Source organism: Ornithodoros turicata, chromosome 10 (genome assembly GCF_037126465.1).
Source record: "Ornithodoros turicata isolate Travis chromosome 10, ASM3712646v1, whole genome shotgun sequence".
Taxonomy (NCBI): domain Eukaryota; kingdom Metazoa; phylum Arthropoda; class Arachnida; order Ixodida; family Argasidae; genus Ornithodoros; species Ornithodoros turicata.
In genome coordinates this window covers 2,465,625-2,485,462 of record NC_088210.1, presented here as the reverse complement: position 1 = coordinate 2,485,462, position 19,838 = coordinate 2,465,625, and the positions used below count along the sequence as shown (strand labels likewise).

General features: G+C 46.5%; 2 protein-coding genes across 8 annotated transcripts in view; both read left to right on the top strand.

Moving 5' to 3' along the window:
• Positions 1-16,558, top strand: part of LOC135370379 (zinc finger protein 883-like) — a 33,638-nt gene extending 17,080 nt beyond the window's left edge. For 2 of the 7 annotated variants that reach the window (XM_064604111.1, XM_064604110.1), the window contains exons 5-6: positions 9,908-11,473; positions 14,747-16,558. In XM_064604111.1, the coding sequence (XP_064460181.1) occupies positions 9,908-11,473; positions 14,747-14,868 (1,688 nt within the window). In that variant the 3' untranslated portion in view covers positions 14,869-16,558. Of the gene's footprint in view, positions 1-9,907; positions 11,474-11,535; positions 12,810-13,385; positions 13,502-14,746 lie in introns of those variants that run through there. The other 5 variants (XR_010415319.1, XM_064604113.1, XM_064604114.1 and 2 more) reach the window with 5 other exon arrangements.
• Positions 15,209-15,571, top strand: LOC135370485 (zinc finger protein 233-like). The gene has a single exon (XM_064604236.1). The coding sequence runs from the start codon at positions 15,209-15,211 to the stop codon at positions 15,569-15,571; it is 363 nt and encodes a 120-aa protein (XP_064460306.1).
• Positions 16,559-19,838: the final 3,280 nt, after the last annotated feature.

Below are 19,838 nucleotides of genomic sequence, written 5' to 3'. Positions count from 1 at the left end.
GTGCGTCATCTGAAGGGACAAACCAGCCACTCTCTCTCACTCATCCTTCTTTCACTCTTACATTTTTGCTCACTCACACACACATTTATACGACAGGATCGACGCAGGCGGCAACTGATGAACATGAAAGAGCTGATGTTCTGAGGCTGGAACAACATAGAAGGGACAAATACATACAAAGCCTCAATTTGCCTAAGAAACTAACGATGAAAGATGAAAGTCACTGAAAAGGTTAGCCAGCTGTAGGACTCGAACCCACATCTTCTGGATTGCCGGTCCAGGGCTCTACCAATTGAGCTAGGCTAACACGCCTTCTCAGCGACTTCCAGGGTGCGTCATCTGAAGGGACAAACCAGCCACTCTCTCTCACTCATCCTTCTTTCACTCTTACATTTTTGCTCACTCACACACACATTTATACGACAGGATCGACGCAGGCGGCAACTGATGAACATGAAAGAACTGATGTTCTGAGCCTGGAACAACATAGAAGGGACAAATACATGCAAAGCCTCAATTTGCCTAAGAAATTAACGATCAAAGATGAAAGTCACTGAAAAGGCTAGCCAGCTGTAGGACTTGAACCCACATCTTCTGGATTGCCGGTCCAGGGCTCTACCAATTGAGCTAAGCTAACACGCCTTCTCAGCGACTTCCAGGGTGCGTCATCTGAAGGGACAAACCAGCCACTCTCTCTCACTCATCCTTCTTTCACTCTTACATTTTTGCTCACTCACACACACATTTATAAGACAGGATCGACGCAGGCGGCAACTGATGAACATGAAAGAACTGATGTTCTGAGGTTGGAACAACATAGAAGGGACAAATACATACAAAGCCTCAATTTGCCTAAGAAACTAACGATGAAAGATGAAAGTCACTGAAAAGGTTAGCCAGCTGTAGGACTCGAACCCACATCTTCTGGATTGCCGGTCCAGGGCTCTACCAATTGAGCTAGGCTAACACGCCTTCTCAGCGACTTCCAGGGTGCGTCATCTGAAGGGACAAACCAGCCACTCTCTCTCACTCATCCTTCTTTCACTCTTACATTTTTGCTCACTCACACACACATTTATACGACAGGATCGACGCAGGCGGCAACTGATGAACATGAAAGAACTGATGTTCTGAGGTTGGAACAACATAGAAGGGACAAATACATGCAAAGCCTCAATTTGCCTAAGAAATTAACAATCAAAGATGAAAGTCACTGAAAAGGCTACCCAGCTGTAGGACTTGAACCCACATCTTCTGGATTGCCGGTCCAGGGCTCTACCAATTGAGCTAGGCTAACACGCCTTCTCAGCGACTTCCAGGGTGCGTCATCTGAAGGGACAAACCAGCCACTCTCTCTCACTCATCCTTCTTTCACTCTTACATTTTTGCTCACTCACACACACATTTATACGACAGGATCGACGCAGGCGGCAACTGATGAACATGAAAGAACTGATGTTCTGAGGTTGGAACAACATAGAAGGGACAAATACATACAAAGCCTCAATTTGCCTAAGAAACTAACGATGAAAGATGAAAGTCACTGAAAAGGTTAGCCAGCTGTAGGACTCGAACCCACATCTTCTGGATTGCCGGTCCAGGGCTCTACCAATTGAGCTAGGCTAACACGCCTTCTCAGCGACTTCCAGGGTGCGTCATCTGAAGGGACAAACCAGCCACTCTCTCTCACTCATCCTTCTTTCACTCTTACATTTTTGCTCACTCACACACACATTTATACGACAGGATCGACGCAGGCGGCAACTGATGAACATGAAAGAACTGATGTTCTGAGGTTGGAACAACATAGAAGGGACAAATACATGCAAAGCCTCAATTTGCCTAAGAAATTAACAATCAAAGATGAAAGTCACTGAAAAGGCTACCCAGCTGTAGGACTTGAACCCACATCTTCTGGATTGCCGGTCCAGGGCTCTACCAATTGAGCTAGGCTAACACGCCTTCTCAGCGACTTCCAGGGTGCGTCATCTGAAGGGACAAACCAGCCACTCTCTCTCACTCATCCTTCTTTCACTCTTACATTTTTGCTCACTCACACACACATTTATACGACAGGATCGACGCAGGCGGCAACTGATGAACATGAAAGAACTGATGTTCTGAGGTTGGAACAACATAGAAGGGACAAATACATGCAAAGCCTCAATTTGCCTAAGAAATTAACGATCAAAGATGAAAGTCACTGAAAAGGCTAGCCAGCTGTAGGACTTGAACCCACATCTTCTGGATTGCCGGTCCAGGGCTCTACCAATTGAGCTAAGCTAACACGCCTTCTCAGCGACTTCCAGGGTGCGTCATCTGAAGGGACAAACCAGCCACTCTCTCTCACTCATCCTTCTTTCACTCTTACATTTTTGCTCACTCACACACACATTTATACGACAGGATCGACGCAGGCGGCAGCTGATGAACATCAAAGAACTGATGTTCTGTGGTTGGAACAACATAGAAGGGACAAATACATGCAAAGCCTCAATTTGCCTAAGAAATTAACAATCAAAGATGAAAGTCACTGAAAAGGCTACCCAGCTGTAGGACTTGAACCCACATGTTCTGGATTGCCGGTCCAGGGCTCTACCAATTGAGCTAAGCTAACACGCCTTCTCAGCGACTTCCAGGGTGCGTCATCTGAAGGGACAAACCAGCCACTCTCTCTCACTCATCCTTCTTTCACTCTTACATTTTTGCTCACTCACACACACATTTATACGACAAGATCGACGCAGGCGGCAACTGATGAACATGAAAGAACTGATGTTCTGAGGTTGGAACAACATAGAAGGGACAAATACATACAAAGCCTGAATTTGCCTAAGAAATTAACAATCAAAGATGAAAGTCACTGAAAAGGCTAGCCAGCTGTAGGACTTGAACCCACATCTTCTGGATTGCCGGTCCAGGGCTCTACCAATTGAGCTAAGCTAACACGCCTTCTCAGCGACTTCCAGGGTGCGTCATCTGAAGGGACAAACCAGCCACTCTCTCTCACTCATCCTTCTTTCACTCTTACATTTTTGCTCACTCACACACACATTTATACGACAAGATCGACGCAGGCGGCAACTGATGAACATGAAAGAACTGATGTTCTGAGGTTGGAACAACATAGAAGGGACAAATACATACAAAGCCTCAATTTGCCTAAGAAACTAACGATGAAAGATGAAAGTCACTGAAAAGGTTAGGCAGCTGTAGGACTCGAACCCACATCTTCTGGATTGCCGGTCCAGGGCTCTACCAATTGAGCTAGGCTAACACGCCTTCTCAGCGACTTCCAGGGTGCGTCATCTGAAGGGACAAACCAGCCACTCTCTCTCACTCATCCTTCTTTCACTCTTACATTTTTGCTCACTCACACACACATTTATACGACAAGATCGACGCAGGCGGCAACTGATGAACATGAAAGAACTGATGTTCTGAGGCTGGAACAACATAGAAGGGACAAATACATACAAAGCCTCAATTTGCCTAAGAAACTAACGATGAAAGATGAAAGTCACTGAAAAGGTTAGCCAGCTGTAGGACTCGAACCCACATCTTCTGGATTGCCGGTCCAGGGCTCTACCAATTGAGCTAGGCTAACACGCCTTCTCAGCGACTTCCAGGGTGCGTCATCTGAAGGGACAAACCAGCCACTCTCTCTCACTCATCCTTCTTTCACTCTTACATTTTTGCTCACTCACACACACATTTATACGACAAGATCGACGCAGGCGGCAACTGATGAACATGAAAGAACTGATGTTCTGAGGCTGGAACAACATAGAAGGGACAAATACATACAAAGCCTCAATTTGCCTAAGAAATTAACGATGAAAGATGAAAGTCACTGAAAAGGCTAGCCAGCTGTAGGACTTGAACCCACATCTTCTGGATTGCCGGTCCAGGGCTCTACCAATTGAGCCAAGCTAACACGCCTTCTCAGCGACTTCCAGGGTGCGTCATCTGAAGGGACAAACCAGCCACTCTCTCTCACTCATCCTTCTTTCACTCTTACATTTTTGCTCACTCACACACACATTTATACGACAAGATCGACGCAGGCGGCAACTGATGAACATGAAAGAACTGATGTTCTGAGGTTGGAACAACATAGAAGGGACAAATACATACAAAGCCTCAATTTGCCTAAGAAACTAACGATGAAAGATGAAAGTCACTGAAAAGGTTAGGCAGCTGTAGGACTCGAACCCACATCTTCTGGATTGCCGGTCCAGGGCTCTACCAATTGAGCTAGGCTAACACGCCTTCTCAGCGACTTCCAGGGTGCGTCATCTGAAGGGACAAACCAGCCACTCTCTCTCACTCATCCTTCTTTCACTCTTACATTTTTGCTCACTCACACACACATTTATACGACAAGATCGACGCAGGCGGCAACTGATGAACATGAAAGAACTGATGTTCTGAGGTTGGAACAACATAGAAGGGACAAATACATACAAAGCCTCAATTTGCCTAAGAAACTAACGATGAAAGATGAAAGTCACTGAAAAGGTTAGGCAGCTGTAGGACTCGAACCCACATCTTCTGGATTGCCGGTCCAGGGCTCTACCAATTGAGCTAGGCTAACACGCCTTCTCAGCGACTTCCAGGGTGCGTCATCTGAAGGGACAAACCAGCCACTCTCTCTCACTCATCCTTCTTTCACTCTTACATTTTTGCTCACTCACACACACATTTATACGACAAGATCGACGCAGGCGGCAACTGATGAACATGAAAGAACTGATGTTCTGAGGCTGGAACAACATAGAAGGGACAAATACATGCAAAGCCTCAATTTGCCTAAGAAATTAACAATCAAAGATGAAAGTCACTGAAAAGGCTAGCCAGCTGTAGGACTTGAACCCACATCTTCTGGATTGCCGGTCCAGGGCTCTACCAATTGAGCTAGGCTAACACGCCTTCTCAGCGACTTCCAGGTTCCAATTCCTGAAACAGGTTGCAAACTAAACATTGCAAATTACCGTCCGATATCCCATCTGAGCACATGTAGTAAGGTATTAGAACATACGGTATATAAGCATATTTCCAAATATCTGGAAAGTAAGAATTTCCTCTCTGCCTCTCAGCATGGCTTTCACCATGGGCTTATGTCCATTGCCCCTGGCGCCGTAACACGCTATGCCAGAACGGATGCTTGTTACCAAGAATATTGAGCTCAACCTACAAAGAATCCTAAGCCGCAGGGCTTAAAACGTATCCTTGCCTCGTTCTTTTCATTGCCCCTCCCCTCTTTTCACATTACAGTCAAACTCCTTTACAACGAAACTCAGGGGACCGCCAAAAAAATTGGCAGTAAAGGTATTTTCGTTAAAAAGGATGTCCATTATTGGACCTATAGGGCTCCAGCGGGATCGCAAAAAAATTTGCTGTAGTGGTATTTTCGTTAAAAAGGTGTTCGCTATAAAGGAGTTTGACTGTATTCTGTTCTTTTACTGACTGTGCGGGAAAATACTGTCTGACTGTGCTTTCCAATCAACATTGACCTGTCACATTCATTGACCTCAACCCCAAAATGCAGGGTATACTGCTGGACTGTCTTCGTACTTTTGTGTCCATTGGCGCACCGTCCCCACTTTATGCCAGAACTCAAGTTTGTTACCGATAATAATGGGCACAGCAACAAAGTGCTTTGTCTTAGTCCTTTTGTGGACGTCGGGAAAAATTAAGGAAAAACTTGATACGGAAAACACACAAAAACAAAAAAGGAAACTGATGTTCAGGCATATGAAGCTATCTTTAAAAAAGAAAAAAAATGTAAAAAATGCTAAAAAAAAATAAAAAAATAACAGCACTTCTACAAATTTTGTGTTACAAACAGGTTGATCTTACAATCCAACCACCTGTTTTTAACAGAAATAACATAAGAGAATTGTCGGCTTTTCTTGGACTACTCTGTGTGTTACAAAGTAAGTTGGTTAGTCAATAAAAATGACATGTTGTTTTGCCACCTGCATTTGTATTCTATTTATACCGCACCTAAATCGAGTCCCTCGTATTTCGATACGAGTAATTTCTGCTTAGCGGTGTTAGAGTTAACGACGTAACACAAAGGGGTCAAAAGATCCAAGCCTGACGAACCCTCAGACGAGTCAAGAGATCCAACGGGTCAAGAGATGCTCCGAATCGAGAGATCCATCGGTGGATCTCTTGACACGATGGGTCTCTTGATGTGGAATCGTAGAATACTAGAACCGACCTCCTCTGTTGTACACCATGCTGACCCCGGAATATGGGCCACAGGGATTTTCTTCTTCCTCTATGGTCTCCTTTGTCCCACAGATTAGTCGCATCATACTGCCCACGCTTGTCTGCGAGTTTAGCTTACCTGCCCAAAAATTTTCAAAATGTTCCTAAAAGCGAGTCCTGCGGCTTATCTGCGGAGCGACTTATACACGTGAAATGACGGTAGATTGCACATAAATTTGAATAAGAAAATTGCATGCATTCATTTCGGTATGCCGAGTGGAGCACCAAGTGCCTTTTGCATAATGTAAAAACCCCGAGACTAGGGAACACAAAGGGACAGACACAACACGAAGTCTCAAACACAGTGTTTGAGACTTCATGTTGTGTCTGTCCCTTCGTGTTCCCTAGTCTCGGGGTTTTTACATTATGCATCATCTTCACCAGCTCGCTTGCTTCCTAGCCATTTTTTCAAGTACCTTTTGCTTAGTTTTAACGTATCTTTGATCCATGGGGAGATGCCGGATGATGGGAAGATAGCCAAGGTTGTTCCAATTCCTAAAACAGGTTGCAAACTAAACATTGCAAATTACCACCTGATATCCCTCCCGAGCACATGTAGTGAGGTATTAGAACATATCGTATATATAAGCGTATTTCCAATTATCTGGCAAGTAAGAATTTCTCCTCTACCAGTCAACATGGCTTTCGCCACGGTCTATAAGCACAGCGATACAGCTTGTGAACACAACTCGTGATCTTGCTAAAGTGCAGGACTGACTGCTTTAAATACTCGTTCTCGCCTCGAACCGTCGAAGAATGGAATTCTCTGTCATATGCTCGGGTCTCACACCACGGTGTCACGGCATTTGTGAAAGGCCTAAACGTGTTTTTTTTTTTTTGTTTGTTTCTGTTTCCATCTAACAAAAGATGGCGGTGGCCCCAGAAAAAAAGCTACAACACAGTAGCTTGAGGGCATCCGGAGGCCGCACTGACACTGGGCAGCACTGTGCAGAAATACAGTACACAGTACACAAGTATGCAGTACACAGTAAAGATAAATAATGCGCAAGAATCAAACACACATTAGCCTATACTACATATTCTCATAAACATAAACTTTATGTAGTAAGTACAAATATGGCACAAGAGAATAGTGAAAAGGATAAAATAAAACCACTCAGTGCAGCTCAGTAAGTAAAAAAAAGCACGTAAAATTTACGGCAGTACCCATACACTTTCTGTAGCATGTAGAAACAGAAGAACAGTGAAAAGAAAAAAATGATAAAACAGAAGTACTCAATACAGGTCACTGAGTAAAAGAATCGCACAAAATTTGCTACAACTTTTTGAATTAAATTTAATCAATTAATTTATTTAAAATACTATGACGTAACTGTTTATGCTTGCATGTTTTCAACCCAACTACATGATGCAATATAGTATGTGCCTCATAAATTATTTTGGACTTTCCCTGCCCCTCCTGCTTGGACCCTCTTAGGGCTTGTAGTAGCATTTCACAAGTAAAAATAAAATTTGGTGCTCCGTATGTGGGATATAAGCAACCGTTGAGGTTTTATTTTCTCGAACATTGGGGCCACCAAAAAACAAGGAAAGGTGTTGCTCGTCCTGCGCGTCCTCGTGGCCTTTGGATGACGTTGCTGCAGTTTCTTTGCCTGGTAATGGAAGTGTCGAAGTGGAAGAGTCCATCTATCTTTTTGATAGGCACAACGAATGAGAACAACTCGGGTGGCATGGTAAGAGCTTAAAGTGCGACTCCACAACAAAATATACCACGATTGTGACACAGCAGTAACCCTTGCAGTGTCAGGAACATACATACGAAATATCGCATTCCCAAAGTGCGCAGATTTTATTCCAACGAATTATTATGAAGTGAGCGCTTCGCCTCTGTGAAGCAAGAGGGCGCTGAAAGCAACTCTGCCGACGTCATCCTGCATGGAAGAATGCAAGCTTCGTAGCAGACGACAATGCCGGGTGTCGCCACAGTATCTTCCTCCGGGCGAACCGCTGTGTGCTTTGCATGTTGGTTTGGTTTGGTATTGTCATCATTTACGAATTAATTGCCCTCACCAAATGAATGCGAATGTTGTATTCGGTATCCAGTGAGCGGTTCGTGTTCGGTATGATGCTCACCTATTCTTTTTTTTTTTTTTTCCTTCCGAAGTCTCCCTTTAAGGACAGAACACATTTTGGTCTGTTAGCATTCTCGTAGGAGCCCGAGATTATTCGTGCTTGTAGTGGAGGTAGTGTCTCTCTGCATGAGTCCCTGACTGCTGATGATCGAACGTCCCTGCCTCATTCTCGAAGTTGGACCCCTTAATTGCTCTGGATGAGCATCACTTGTCTTCAGAAAAACAGCTTTCGCTTGATTGCTTTAAAAAATTGTGACTCATCCACGCGACGTTCTGGTTCTGCAAGGGTGTAGGGGGCAGCACTATATGTATTGGAGTGAGCTTCATGTCGCAGTTTGAAGCGAAAAACGTGAGGTGACAGCGCAAGTTTTTAAACAGTTTTTAAAGCTCTAATGCATCGCGTTTGTCACAAAAACAAAGTTACCACGAGATTTGTGAGCGGGCGTTGACACCAGCGATATGTGTCCGGGCAGCAGAGACGAAAGCGGTGACGTCTGAGCTCTTTGAGCAAAGAGGACGATGACAGTGTGGCTGGTTTAGCAAGCAGCGATCACTCGCGTTCTGTCTACAAAAATGACCCGCCGTCTGCTCCTCGTGGGTCCCCATTCATTCTCAGGGGCATTCAGGAAGCATTTCGATATTTTGGGTATTGATGAATTTACCAAATACTTTGAGCTTCCTACATTTGTGTATTCTCTGTCACCTTTCTGCAGAATGTAACATCTTCGCCATCTCTTTACATAGAACAGAAATTTATGCGCCAGCCTCTATGGAATGCCACGTACTGCGAAGAAAAAAAATATCAATTCAGTGAACAAAATTAGGTATTCTTCAAAACATTCGAGGGGTTAACTTTTTAATCGGGATTTCCTCTACAAGCGACAGGGCTGGCTGAGTGGGCTATCCTTGTAGCAAGCCGTACTTAAAGTCGAACAGATCCTGAAATACGCATGTGCGTAAAAATAAGCATCCTCGAATTTTGATATGCAAATGAGCCGAAGTCACAGTGAGTGTGGTGAAAAAGAGAGCTTACGTTCCGCGTGCACACCAGTAACGAAATATGAACTTTTTTTTTTTCAGTCTACTCTAAAGGGCTGAGCTAGTACATCTTTAGCCAGTTTTGGCTGGAATGGCTCAACTGTGTCAAATTAGCATAATGGCTCGGAAGCCCTTCCTGCACGTTCACAGTCACAAGACGGTGGAGATAAGCCGTACATATTTAAGCATAGTTATATGACACTGATACAAAAATTAACAAAAATGCTCATACGGGAAAGGAAAAACAACACGCTGTGACTGTCTCAGATTAAGCTCAGGTGGTTCAGTCCGAAAGTCCTACTCTTCATTTCTTGGCAAATGCTGGAGCATGGTGCGAGCTGCGTTGAGCTTGTGGCCTCAATCGTGCACAATGGGGATTATTTGTGGAGATGGAATGCAAACGGCATGACAGGGCTTTGTGAATGTGGCACCACCTATTTTTTCAAAAGTCCGGAGTCAGAAATGCTTCTCGTAATGTCCGATTTGTGAAATTTCAGATGCAAGCGACAGCACTGATACGCTCCATATTAAGGAAAAGCCCAGACGCACTTGTGAACAAGAATACTCAGGTTACCCTTCTTCATATGCACAGTTCAAGATCAGCACAACAATAGTAGAACTGCAGCCCGACAGCACTGCACTATTCACTATGAATGACCAACTAACTGAGCGACATCGAGACCAGAGCAAGCCGTGTGCACTTGCATCCACGTCGAAAACCAGCCTCGAATGCCACATGTTTTCACACTGTCACAATGAGTCTGAAAAGTGTTCCACTACTCCTCCAACGAATATTCAGATGGGAGAGAAGGGTTCTGGGTGTAACATCTATCCCGCTGCATTCTCGTGGTATGGAAGTGACAAGAACCATGTGGTGAAGCATACTGACAAGAGGCCACACAAGAGTGATGTCTGTCCTGCAGAGTTCAGCCTGAGCGGGAACATACAGCAGCACAAGCGGACAGATTCATGCAAGAAGCCACACAAGTGTGATGAGTGCCCTGCAGAGTTCAGCCGGAGTGCTCATCTGCAGCAGCACAAGAGGATACACGCAGGCGATAAGCCATACAAGTGCGATGTCTGCCATGCAGAGTTCAGCCTGAGAGGGAACCTACAGCAGCACAAGCGGACACACACGGGTGAGAAGCCATACAAGTGCCATGTCTGCCACGCAGAGTTCAGCCTGAGAGGGAACCTACAGCAGCACAAGCGGACACACACTGGTGAGAAGCCATACAAGTGCGATTCCTGCAACGCAGAGTTCAGCCAGAGCGGGCATCTGCAGCAGCACAAGCGGACGCACACGGGTGAGAAGCCATACAAATGTGATGTCTGCCACGCAGAGTTCAGCCAGAGCTGGGCCCTACAGCAGCACAAGCGAACACACACGGGTGATAAGCCATACAAGTGTGATTCCTGCAACGCAGAGTTTAGCCAGAGTGGGCATCTACAACAGCACAAGCGTACACACACGGGTGAGAAGCCATACAAGTGCGATTCCTGCAACGCAGAGTTCAGCCTGAGAGGGAACCTACAGCAGCACAAGCGGACACACACGGGTGAGAAGCCATACAAGTGCGATTCCTGCAACGCAGAGTTCAGCCAGAGCGGGCATCTACAGCAGCACAAGCGGACACACACGGGTGAGAAGCCATACAAATGTGATGTCTGCCACGCAGAGTTCAGCCAGAGCTGGGCCCTACAGCAGCACAAGCGGACACACACGGGTGAGAAGCCATACAAGTGCGATTCCTGCAACACAGAGTTTAGCCAGAGTAGGCATCTACAACAGCACAAGCGTACACACACGGGTGAGAAGCCATACAAGTGCGATGTCTGCCACGCAGAGTTCAGCCAGAGCTGGGCCCTACAGCAGCACAAGCGAACACACACGGGTGATAAGCCATACAAGTGCGATGTCTGCCACGCAGAGTTCAGCCTGAGAGGGAACCTACAGCAGCACATGCGGACACACACGGGCCAGAAGCCATACAAGTGCGTTCTCTGTCCTGCAGCGTTCAGACAGTGCGGAACCTTGTCACGTCACAAGCGGACACACACGGGTGAGCAGCCATAAACTCTCAACCTCTGTCCTGCAGTGTTCATCCATAACTCAAACTTGCAGCGTGATACAAGTGTGGTCTCTGTCCTACGGAATATCACAAAGAGGCGTTCTGAGGCGAGAAGCCACAGAGCCGTTTACTAGGAGAGGTTGGCCATTGGGAGGAGCCTGTCCCAAAGCGCGCCATTTGACGTGACACGATGGGCGGCGCCAAGGCCAGTGGCACCATTTTGCATCAGAGCTATCGCCTTGAAATCTCCCATTCCGACATTTTGGGGCGGAGGCACAGCCTTGAAATTCCCCTGTGCCGCCGCGGGTCGTCTTTCATCCCAGTCAAGTGGGCGGAGCGATGACGTCTGTGATGTCACGGCGGCTCCCCCATCTCCGGGCGGCAAAAGATCAGAGAATGGCCAAATTCTTCCTATAAACGGCTCTGAGAAGCCATGGAAGAGCATTCTCTATTCTGCAGACCTGAGGCACAGCACCAACCTGCAGTTTAACAAGAAGACCTACATGGATGTGATGCAATACAGATGCAACCTCTGTACTGCAGAGTTCATGTGGAGCAGGAACACACAAAGTTAGAGAAGCCGCTGCTAGAGCTAGTTCAGCCAGAGCACGAACCTGTGGCTTAAGATGTAGCCAGGACACTCTTGGGATAGGGACCATACAGGTGCGCAGGCACCAAATACACTTGAAAGAGTGTCAGTGTAGTGCTGTCACGTGTCCTGAACCCAGAGACCTGAAGAACATGCTCATGCACAGAGAGGAGAAGGCGGTACCGATGCAATCTGTTTCCCGCCGTATTTTACTTGTGTTTGACATTTTGAAACTCGCACGCACGAACAGACCGAGGGTAAAAAGAGTTGGGTTGGGTGCTCACGTATGTGAAACGTAGAAAAAAAAGAAAGAACAGTGCCGAGAAACAAACAGACCATGAAGGGACACCCATACAGTGGCCCTCATCTGCTAAGAAAGGGTTACTTCCATGAACAACATGCATTGCATCGTTTCCTGTTTGCCTCTTTATTCCTTTGTCTTTTATTCATTTTTTTCCTTTATTCCTCTTTATTATGATGATGAATGCTTTTTTTATGGCTTACATCTCCTCAACTGATAACATGAACAAATAAATCAACCAACCCAAAGAAACAAAAGAAAATATGTCTACAAGACGTGACAACTTGTAAGAACAATCCCAACAGTTACCTTTTGTGTTACGAGCATCTGTTGTGTAATGTGTTACAATTTGTAACAGTTTGTGAATGACACATCAGGAGAAATCACGGAGAGACAATCTTGTGTGGTATGGGAGATTAAAAACTGTAACATCAGTCTCTAGAACGTTTTTCTTTTTTTTGTTCCGAGAGGGTTGACTTGGACACTGAAACTACTAGAACTACAACTAGGACAACTACTGCTCTACAAATTTGACGATACTGGAGTCCTCTCCAATTGAGAGTGATAATAGGGTAATAGGATAAATAGGGTCCAGAAATTGAGGCACTAAAAACGATGGGAGTAGCCAGCCACCTGTTTACGTACTGGCAAGAACGTGCAAGTATCCAAGGTTATTGTGATTTACAAAAGCAGTGACAGAAACTGTCCATCTAATTACCGCCCCATTTCAGTGTTACCGGTCTTTTCCGATCGTTTTGAATCCGTGATTTATAGATGACTTGCCTCTTATTTTAATAAACAAGACCTTCTCTCCATAGTTAATTTCTTAGGCAATTTCAGGCATTGTATGTATTTGTCCTTTCTGTGTTGTTCCAGCCTCAGAACGTCAGTTCTCTCATGTTCAACTGTTGCCGCTTGCGTCGATCCCGTCGTATGAATATGTGTATGAGTGAGCAAAAATGAAAGAGTGAGAAGAGGATGAGTGAGAGAGAGTGGCTGATTTTTCCCTTCAGATGACGCGCCCGTGGAAGTCGCTGGGGAGGCGTGTTAGCTTAGCTCAACTGGTAGAGCCCTGGACCGGTAATCCAGAAGATGTGGGTTCGACTCCTACAGCTGGCTAACCTTTTCAGTGAGTTTCATCTATCATGGTCTATGGACTTCTGTTCTTTATTGTTTCTGAGCCGATTCGCTCCCTGCGCTGAATGTGTCACGATAACCCGGTAGTTGGAATCCTCACTTTGAGAGACAGTGGCCTACACCGTATCTCCGTGGCAGTCGTGTTGCCAGACGACGTGGACGACATCACGTGAGACGCGTTGTGGCACACTGAGTGGCTACAGGCATCTCGGAGCGGGATGGGGCGTCCGCTCGTTGACGATAGCAAAGGGCGTGCGTAGCTCTATGAAGCAGCCTGTTCAAATCCAACGACCGATGGGCTGTGCCACAATTTTCCGCCGAATGTGTGCGCACTTCTCCCTGAAATCATCCCACATCAAAACCCTGTGCCCCACTCCCTTGTGCTGTCCCCGGTGCATCTGCGAACATCTGTACGCCACTCGCACTAACATCTCCTAGGTAGCGGAAGGCCTGCGTACTCCTTTGTCACACGAAGAAGCGTGCTGGTACAATTCTGTTAACGCTGCCGTGACATCAATGAAAGAGCGAACGAGAGAAAACAGCAGCAGCTCGAAAAGCTCACACACGCCTTCTGCTATGTGTTGCTCACACCCAATGTTCCTCCGTAGCACTTATACGTAATCATCATTCAGCCTTGCACGTCGTACACCCCTTACAAGGACCACGCTCAAAGTCGTGATGTTCAAGACCAGTAACGTGAATCCAATCACTATAAAGGAATCGGGTGCTTGTCTTATAATATTTTCGGAGCCGTTATCGTAAAGGCATTCCGATCTGCCAGATCTCCTCGAATCATTCGAAATCTCCCCACTGTCCCCTCGTTGGGATAAAGAAACGAAGGAGGGGGTGATAGGGCGTCGCGATAATCAAAATACCCCTTTCCACTTACGCTAGGCTTCACCAAGTCCAGAAAGTGAATTAATGAATTACTAGCAGGTTTTTCGAAAAGGTACTTATACACGAAAAGAAAGGAAACAGAAGACCATGACTCTCCTGAATGGGGCTCAGGGCATGTGTTTGAAGGACCGGCACTTTACCTTTCAGCAAATAAGAGAGGGGGAGCCACTTTAACCTTGCACCTTCAATCGCGCACAATGGGGATGATTTGTGGAGCCTGACGAGGACAGCGTGAAAAGGCACAGCGAACGTGGTGCCATCTGTTTTTTTTTTTAAATTGTGAACTAGAGATGCGGTTGGACTGGTTCACCCACTGAATGTTCGATTTTTGAAATTTTAGGAGCAAGAGAAAGCACCGGTACCCTCCATATTAAGGACAAGCCCAGAGGCACTCGTGATCAAGTGTTCTCCAGGTTGCACTTTCTCAAATGCGCGGTTCGAGATCAGCAGAGCAACAGTTGAATCTCGATTAAACAACACTGCAGTAGTGACAATGGAAGATCCAGCCACGGAACGACCTCCAGACAAGAGCAAGTCATGTGGACTTGCATGCACGTCCAAAGCCAGACTGCAACACCACATGTTTGCACACTGTCACAATGAGTCTGAAAAGTGTCCTGCTACCCCTCCACCAAATGTTCAGATGGGAGAGGAGGGTTTTGGGTGCGACGTGTATCCCTCTGCATTTTCACAGTCTATCAGTCACGAGAACCACGTGTCGAAGCGTACTGATGAGAAGACATACAGGTGCGATCTCTGTCCTGCAGAGTTCATCTAGGGCACGCACCTGCAACGCCACAAGATGATGCACACTGGTGAGAATCCATGGAAGTGCGATCTCTATCCTGCAGAGTTCAACTGGAATGCGCACCTACGGCTTCACAAGCGGACACACAAAAGGGAGAAGCCATACAAGTGTGATGTCTGCCCTGCAACGTTCAGCCGGAGCAGTGACCTGCAGTTCTATAAGAGGACACACACCGGTGAGAAGCCATACAAGTGCGATGTCTGTCCTGCAAGGTTCAGCCGGAGCGGTCATCTACGGGATCACAAGTGGACACACACGGGCGAGAAGCCATACAAGTGTGACCTTTGTCCTGCAGAGTTCATCCGGAATACGCACCTGCAGCATCACAAGAAGAAACACATGGGGGAGAAGCCATAAAAGTGCGATGTCTGTCCTGCAGAGTTCATCCAGAGCTCACACCTGCAGCGTCATAAAAAGACACACACGGGCGAGAAGCCATACAAATGTGATCTCAGAGTTCATCGAGAGCACGAACATGCAGCGTCACAAGAGGACGCACACGGGCGAGAAGCCGTACAAGTGTAGTATCTGCCCAGCTGAGTTCACCCGGAGCGGGCACCTACGGGACCACAAGCGGACACACATTTGAGAGAAACCATACAAGTGCCATGTCTACCCTGCGCAGTTCAGCCAGAGCAAGCACCTACAGCATCACGAGCGGACACACTTGGGGGAGCAGCCATAAAAGTGGGACCTCTGTCCCGCAGAATACAGCCACAACGTGGGACGAGAAGTCATACAGGAGCATTCTCTGTTTTACAAACTCGAGGCACACCACAAACCTGCAGCTTTATAGGCGGATGTCCATGGGCGTGAAGCCACAGAAATGCAATCTGTGTCCTGCTGTGTTCAGCCACAGTACAAACACACACTATCCAGAGAACAAGCTGCCAGCAGAGCGTCAGCTTCTTCAGCGAGTGCGTGAACCTCAAGCTTGAGAAGTAGCCATGAGGCACTGGGGGTAGAAACCATGCATTTATGCAAGAAAGCAGCCGTCCCAGTGTCAATTCCGTTGTCCTCTACCCGGACATCTGAACAAGTACATCCTAGTGCACAGAGGGGCAATCGTGTATGACACCACATTTTATTTCTGTTCGATATTCTGAAACTCGCACACATGAACAGACTCAGTAAGTTTTAAAAAAAAAGTTGTATTGAAGCTGGATTGGGTAGTGATGCATGTCAGAAGTTCAACCCAAAGGAAACCCAGTGCCTGTGGAATGACATCTATGGAGCGATCACTGTGAGGCAGTTGTGTGTTGTATGAGAGATTAAATGTGGTTCTGATATTTGTTACATGAGACAGCGTTAGCTTTATTAATGAATAAATGTTTTCGTGACTGACGCTTCAGGTACAGTTGAGAAACGTTCGTTACGGCAGTTACAACTAGTCCCGCCTTCCGAGGAGAAGGGGCTTTTTAAGAAAGGGCGCAATGATACAGCCGCCGATGGGGCTGTCTGACGTTCTATCGTTTCAGTGGTGTCCCCAGTCTCGGGGGAACGCTTTTTTATGCGAGGGAGTGACTGGACACTACAACTACTCCTCTGCTACTTGACGTTATTGGATTATCCTCAGATCTGTGCAGTGATTGGCCTTGCGTGTGTCGCGTGGTGAAACTCTATCCGGAGTGTCCTCAATAATGAGTTCTCAGTTGTATAATTCGTATTTTCTAATATTTTCAGCTCAAAGTAATACGTTTGCTCGAAATAAATGTAAACCCGTTGAACTGTATCGCCTCTGTTAGGGATGCGCTCGCAGATGACGACGCAGGAAGGAGTTGACAGTGTGTCGCAGGTAGTAGTCATCCATTTTGTCCAACGCCTTCGTCGAATAAGACTCGAAGGAGTCTGCAGTCAGGAGTACCACATGTCCTTGCTTATTATACTCCGCAGATAGAGTGATTGAGATGAGGACTGTATGGGGATCACTCCTGTGCTGAGATGAAATCACTGAGACTTCCTCTGCTCCAGCCGCGCACCATCGTTGCTTTGTAGCGCCGAGTGTCGTTGAAACACGTATGGTTCGTTACCGAAAATGGAAATTGATCCGAGGGATCAGACGCTTCTTTAGGATGTTGTTCATGTGATTGTCCTGGTGGATCTTTACTTCTGGACCCAAGCTCTCCAGCACATCTGACGCTTCTATTCCATCATCGCCGATCAGGACTCGAGTTCCAGTCGAGTTTTTTGCGTCTACATCTCTTTCACGCTGGGGCAGTATTCATGGAGGAAGGAAACACCAGGAGCGGCTCTTCCCTCCAGACGAGCGCCGCCGCCGTCTAGCGGTCGCACGGTTCAAAATCGCCATTGCCTCCTGTTCACTACGTGATCCTCTCTAAAGTTTCGGTTTTGCGAGACTTTGTTTCTCGCGCTGCTCTCCGTGTGATTTCGCTTTTCGAATGTCATTTATTGTGAAAATGTGAGCACCATCGTAGAAACGACGGTATATGGTAATGTGTTTCTGTCCCGTCTGCGGCTCTCGCCGAACAGAAAGCAGCTCTGTCACGGGAACACGTTTTATTCGTAAGTACACGATCAGTTATTTTAGTCTCTTGTGTGTGATCGAGTCATGTTGAATCGGGACCTGGCACTGTGCCGCAGTTGTTGTACAGCTTTGTGGCAAGAGTTTACGGAACACGGCGCCTGCCCATTTCTTCATAGGAGCAACCCCATGTGGGCTATGACGAAGAGAGGAAATAAGACGGCCGGCTATTCCTTCCTTCTCTCAGTATGTGTGCCTACTCCTGCTTGCTGCTAGGTTGTCGCTCCATTGGAGAAATGCTGCACACCGGTGTTCCGTAAACTTTTGTCCCAAACTGTAGGAATCTGATTAATGGTGTGCTGGGTCGTTAGTTACACGAGTGGTAGTGGGTCAGTTCGTGTAGAACCTTTCAGAGCCTTTTGTGTATTTCAGACGTCGTGGAGATGGTCAGTTCACGTAGAATATGCACCGGTCTAGACTGACCAAGGGTAGGTTAGGAGAGCCTTCTATATTTTTCATGCGTTGTAGAGTGGGTCACTTCACGTGGGATATGCACCCGTTGAGAGTGACCAAGTTTAGGCCTGTACACCGTTTTACGTATTTCACACTCTGGGCGTGGGTTGGTTCATGTAGAACATGCACCCGTCGAGACTGACCAGGGTCAGGTAAGGACTGCGTAAATATTTTTTCACACTTTGGGGAGTGGGTCAGTTCATGTATGGATATGAACACGTAGAGATTGACAAAAGACTCCACTCTTCTGTGAACCGATAAATGTATCGTTCGGCAAAATGGTTGATGGCGAGAGTGTTACGCAGTAAAGTTGGGTTTTCAGACGGCATGCGTTGTTATCGCTGCACGGCGTGCAGTTGTGCAGGCGCACGGGATCCGATGTAAATGCAGTCGTACAGAAAATCGAAAGAGAAATAAACGAACGCAATGTCTGCTGCTTAGTACAATTTATTGCCCCCAAAAGTTCCCGCCACCCATGATCATGTTAGTGAAAGAGAATACCAGGGTCTCTTATTTCATATACGTGCATTTGATCATTTCGTAGTTAACGGTTGCCGGTCAGCCATGTTGTTCATCCAAGGTAGCATTCTTTGCACCCGCTTGCCCTTGTGCAACTTTTCCCAGTGCAACCGAGAACACCCTCAATACAAGCGCAGAGCTCAATGGCAATGTCACGACCTGCAAAGCGAAACGTCGTCACAATGATGGCTATACGGTAACATCGTAAATAATTCCATAAGTCCTTACGTTCAAGCTCGCGTGCTTGAGGTACAGCTTCACTGGCGACAAATACACCTTAAAAAGAAAGGTAAATTTTGAGTTTCTCGCACTCTCAAGTTCCCCGCCACCTGGATCGCACCAGGTGAGCTGTTGCGTCAGGCGCTTTCGACAGCTTGTTACGCGTCCTGAGCACCTCACGTGACTACCTCATCTCTCTAAACGTGTTACCGAATGACGAGGAAAGCCTTCGTGTAGAAAACTTTCTGCTGTCTTCGGGCGAAGGGCATGTTCAAGGAAAAAGGAAAGCATAGGGGGTGTGTATATCGCAGTTTTTTCAGTTGGTTCGCCATAAGTTTCAACCTAACAAATGCTAAATTATCCTGGAGCGATCCGCTAGGGGTAAAAGACGGGGACAAAAACCGTAGTTCGGAACCCGCCAATGTTTCCAACACCGTGTGTTCTTTTCAGTGGTTTACCCAGAATTCCAAGCGTGGAGGGGTGTGAGAAAAATGGGGGTTGCGTCATTATTATAGTTATCATAACATATCATCACTGACATGTGTCTAAACCAGAATCACCCCCACCCCCTGTAGGGGATGCACAGGTCGAAAATGTAGAGGGTGTCACAAAACATTTGGGGGGCGTTAGGGGGGTGTAGAGGGTGTACTATCCTAGGAGATCTCCTCCGGCTATAGTAGAATAATTGTCGGTTGGAAACTATCGCAGCTCTCGAAGTGGAACTTTTGGTTTGATCAAACTTTCACAACATCCTATATTCGATCCTATATTAGTGTTACCAAAGAGGAGGACGAAGACAACAGCGAAACGTAGAGGCGTCATTGTGTCCACGAAGAGATCGTTGAAACTTTCCTGGAGAAAGAGAATAAAATAACTTGTTTGTTTGAAGTC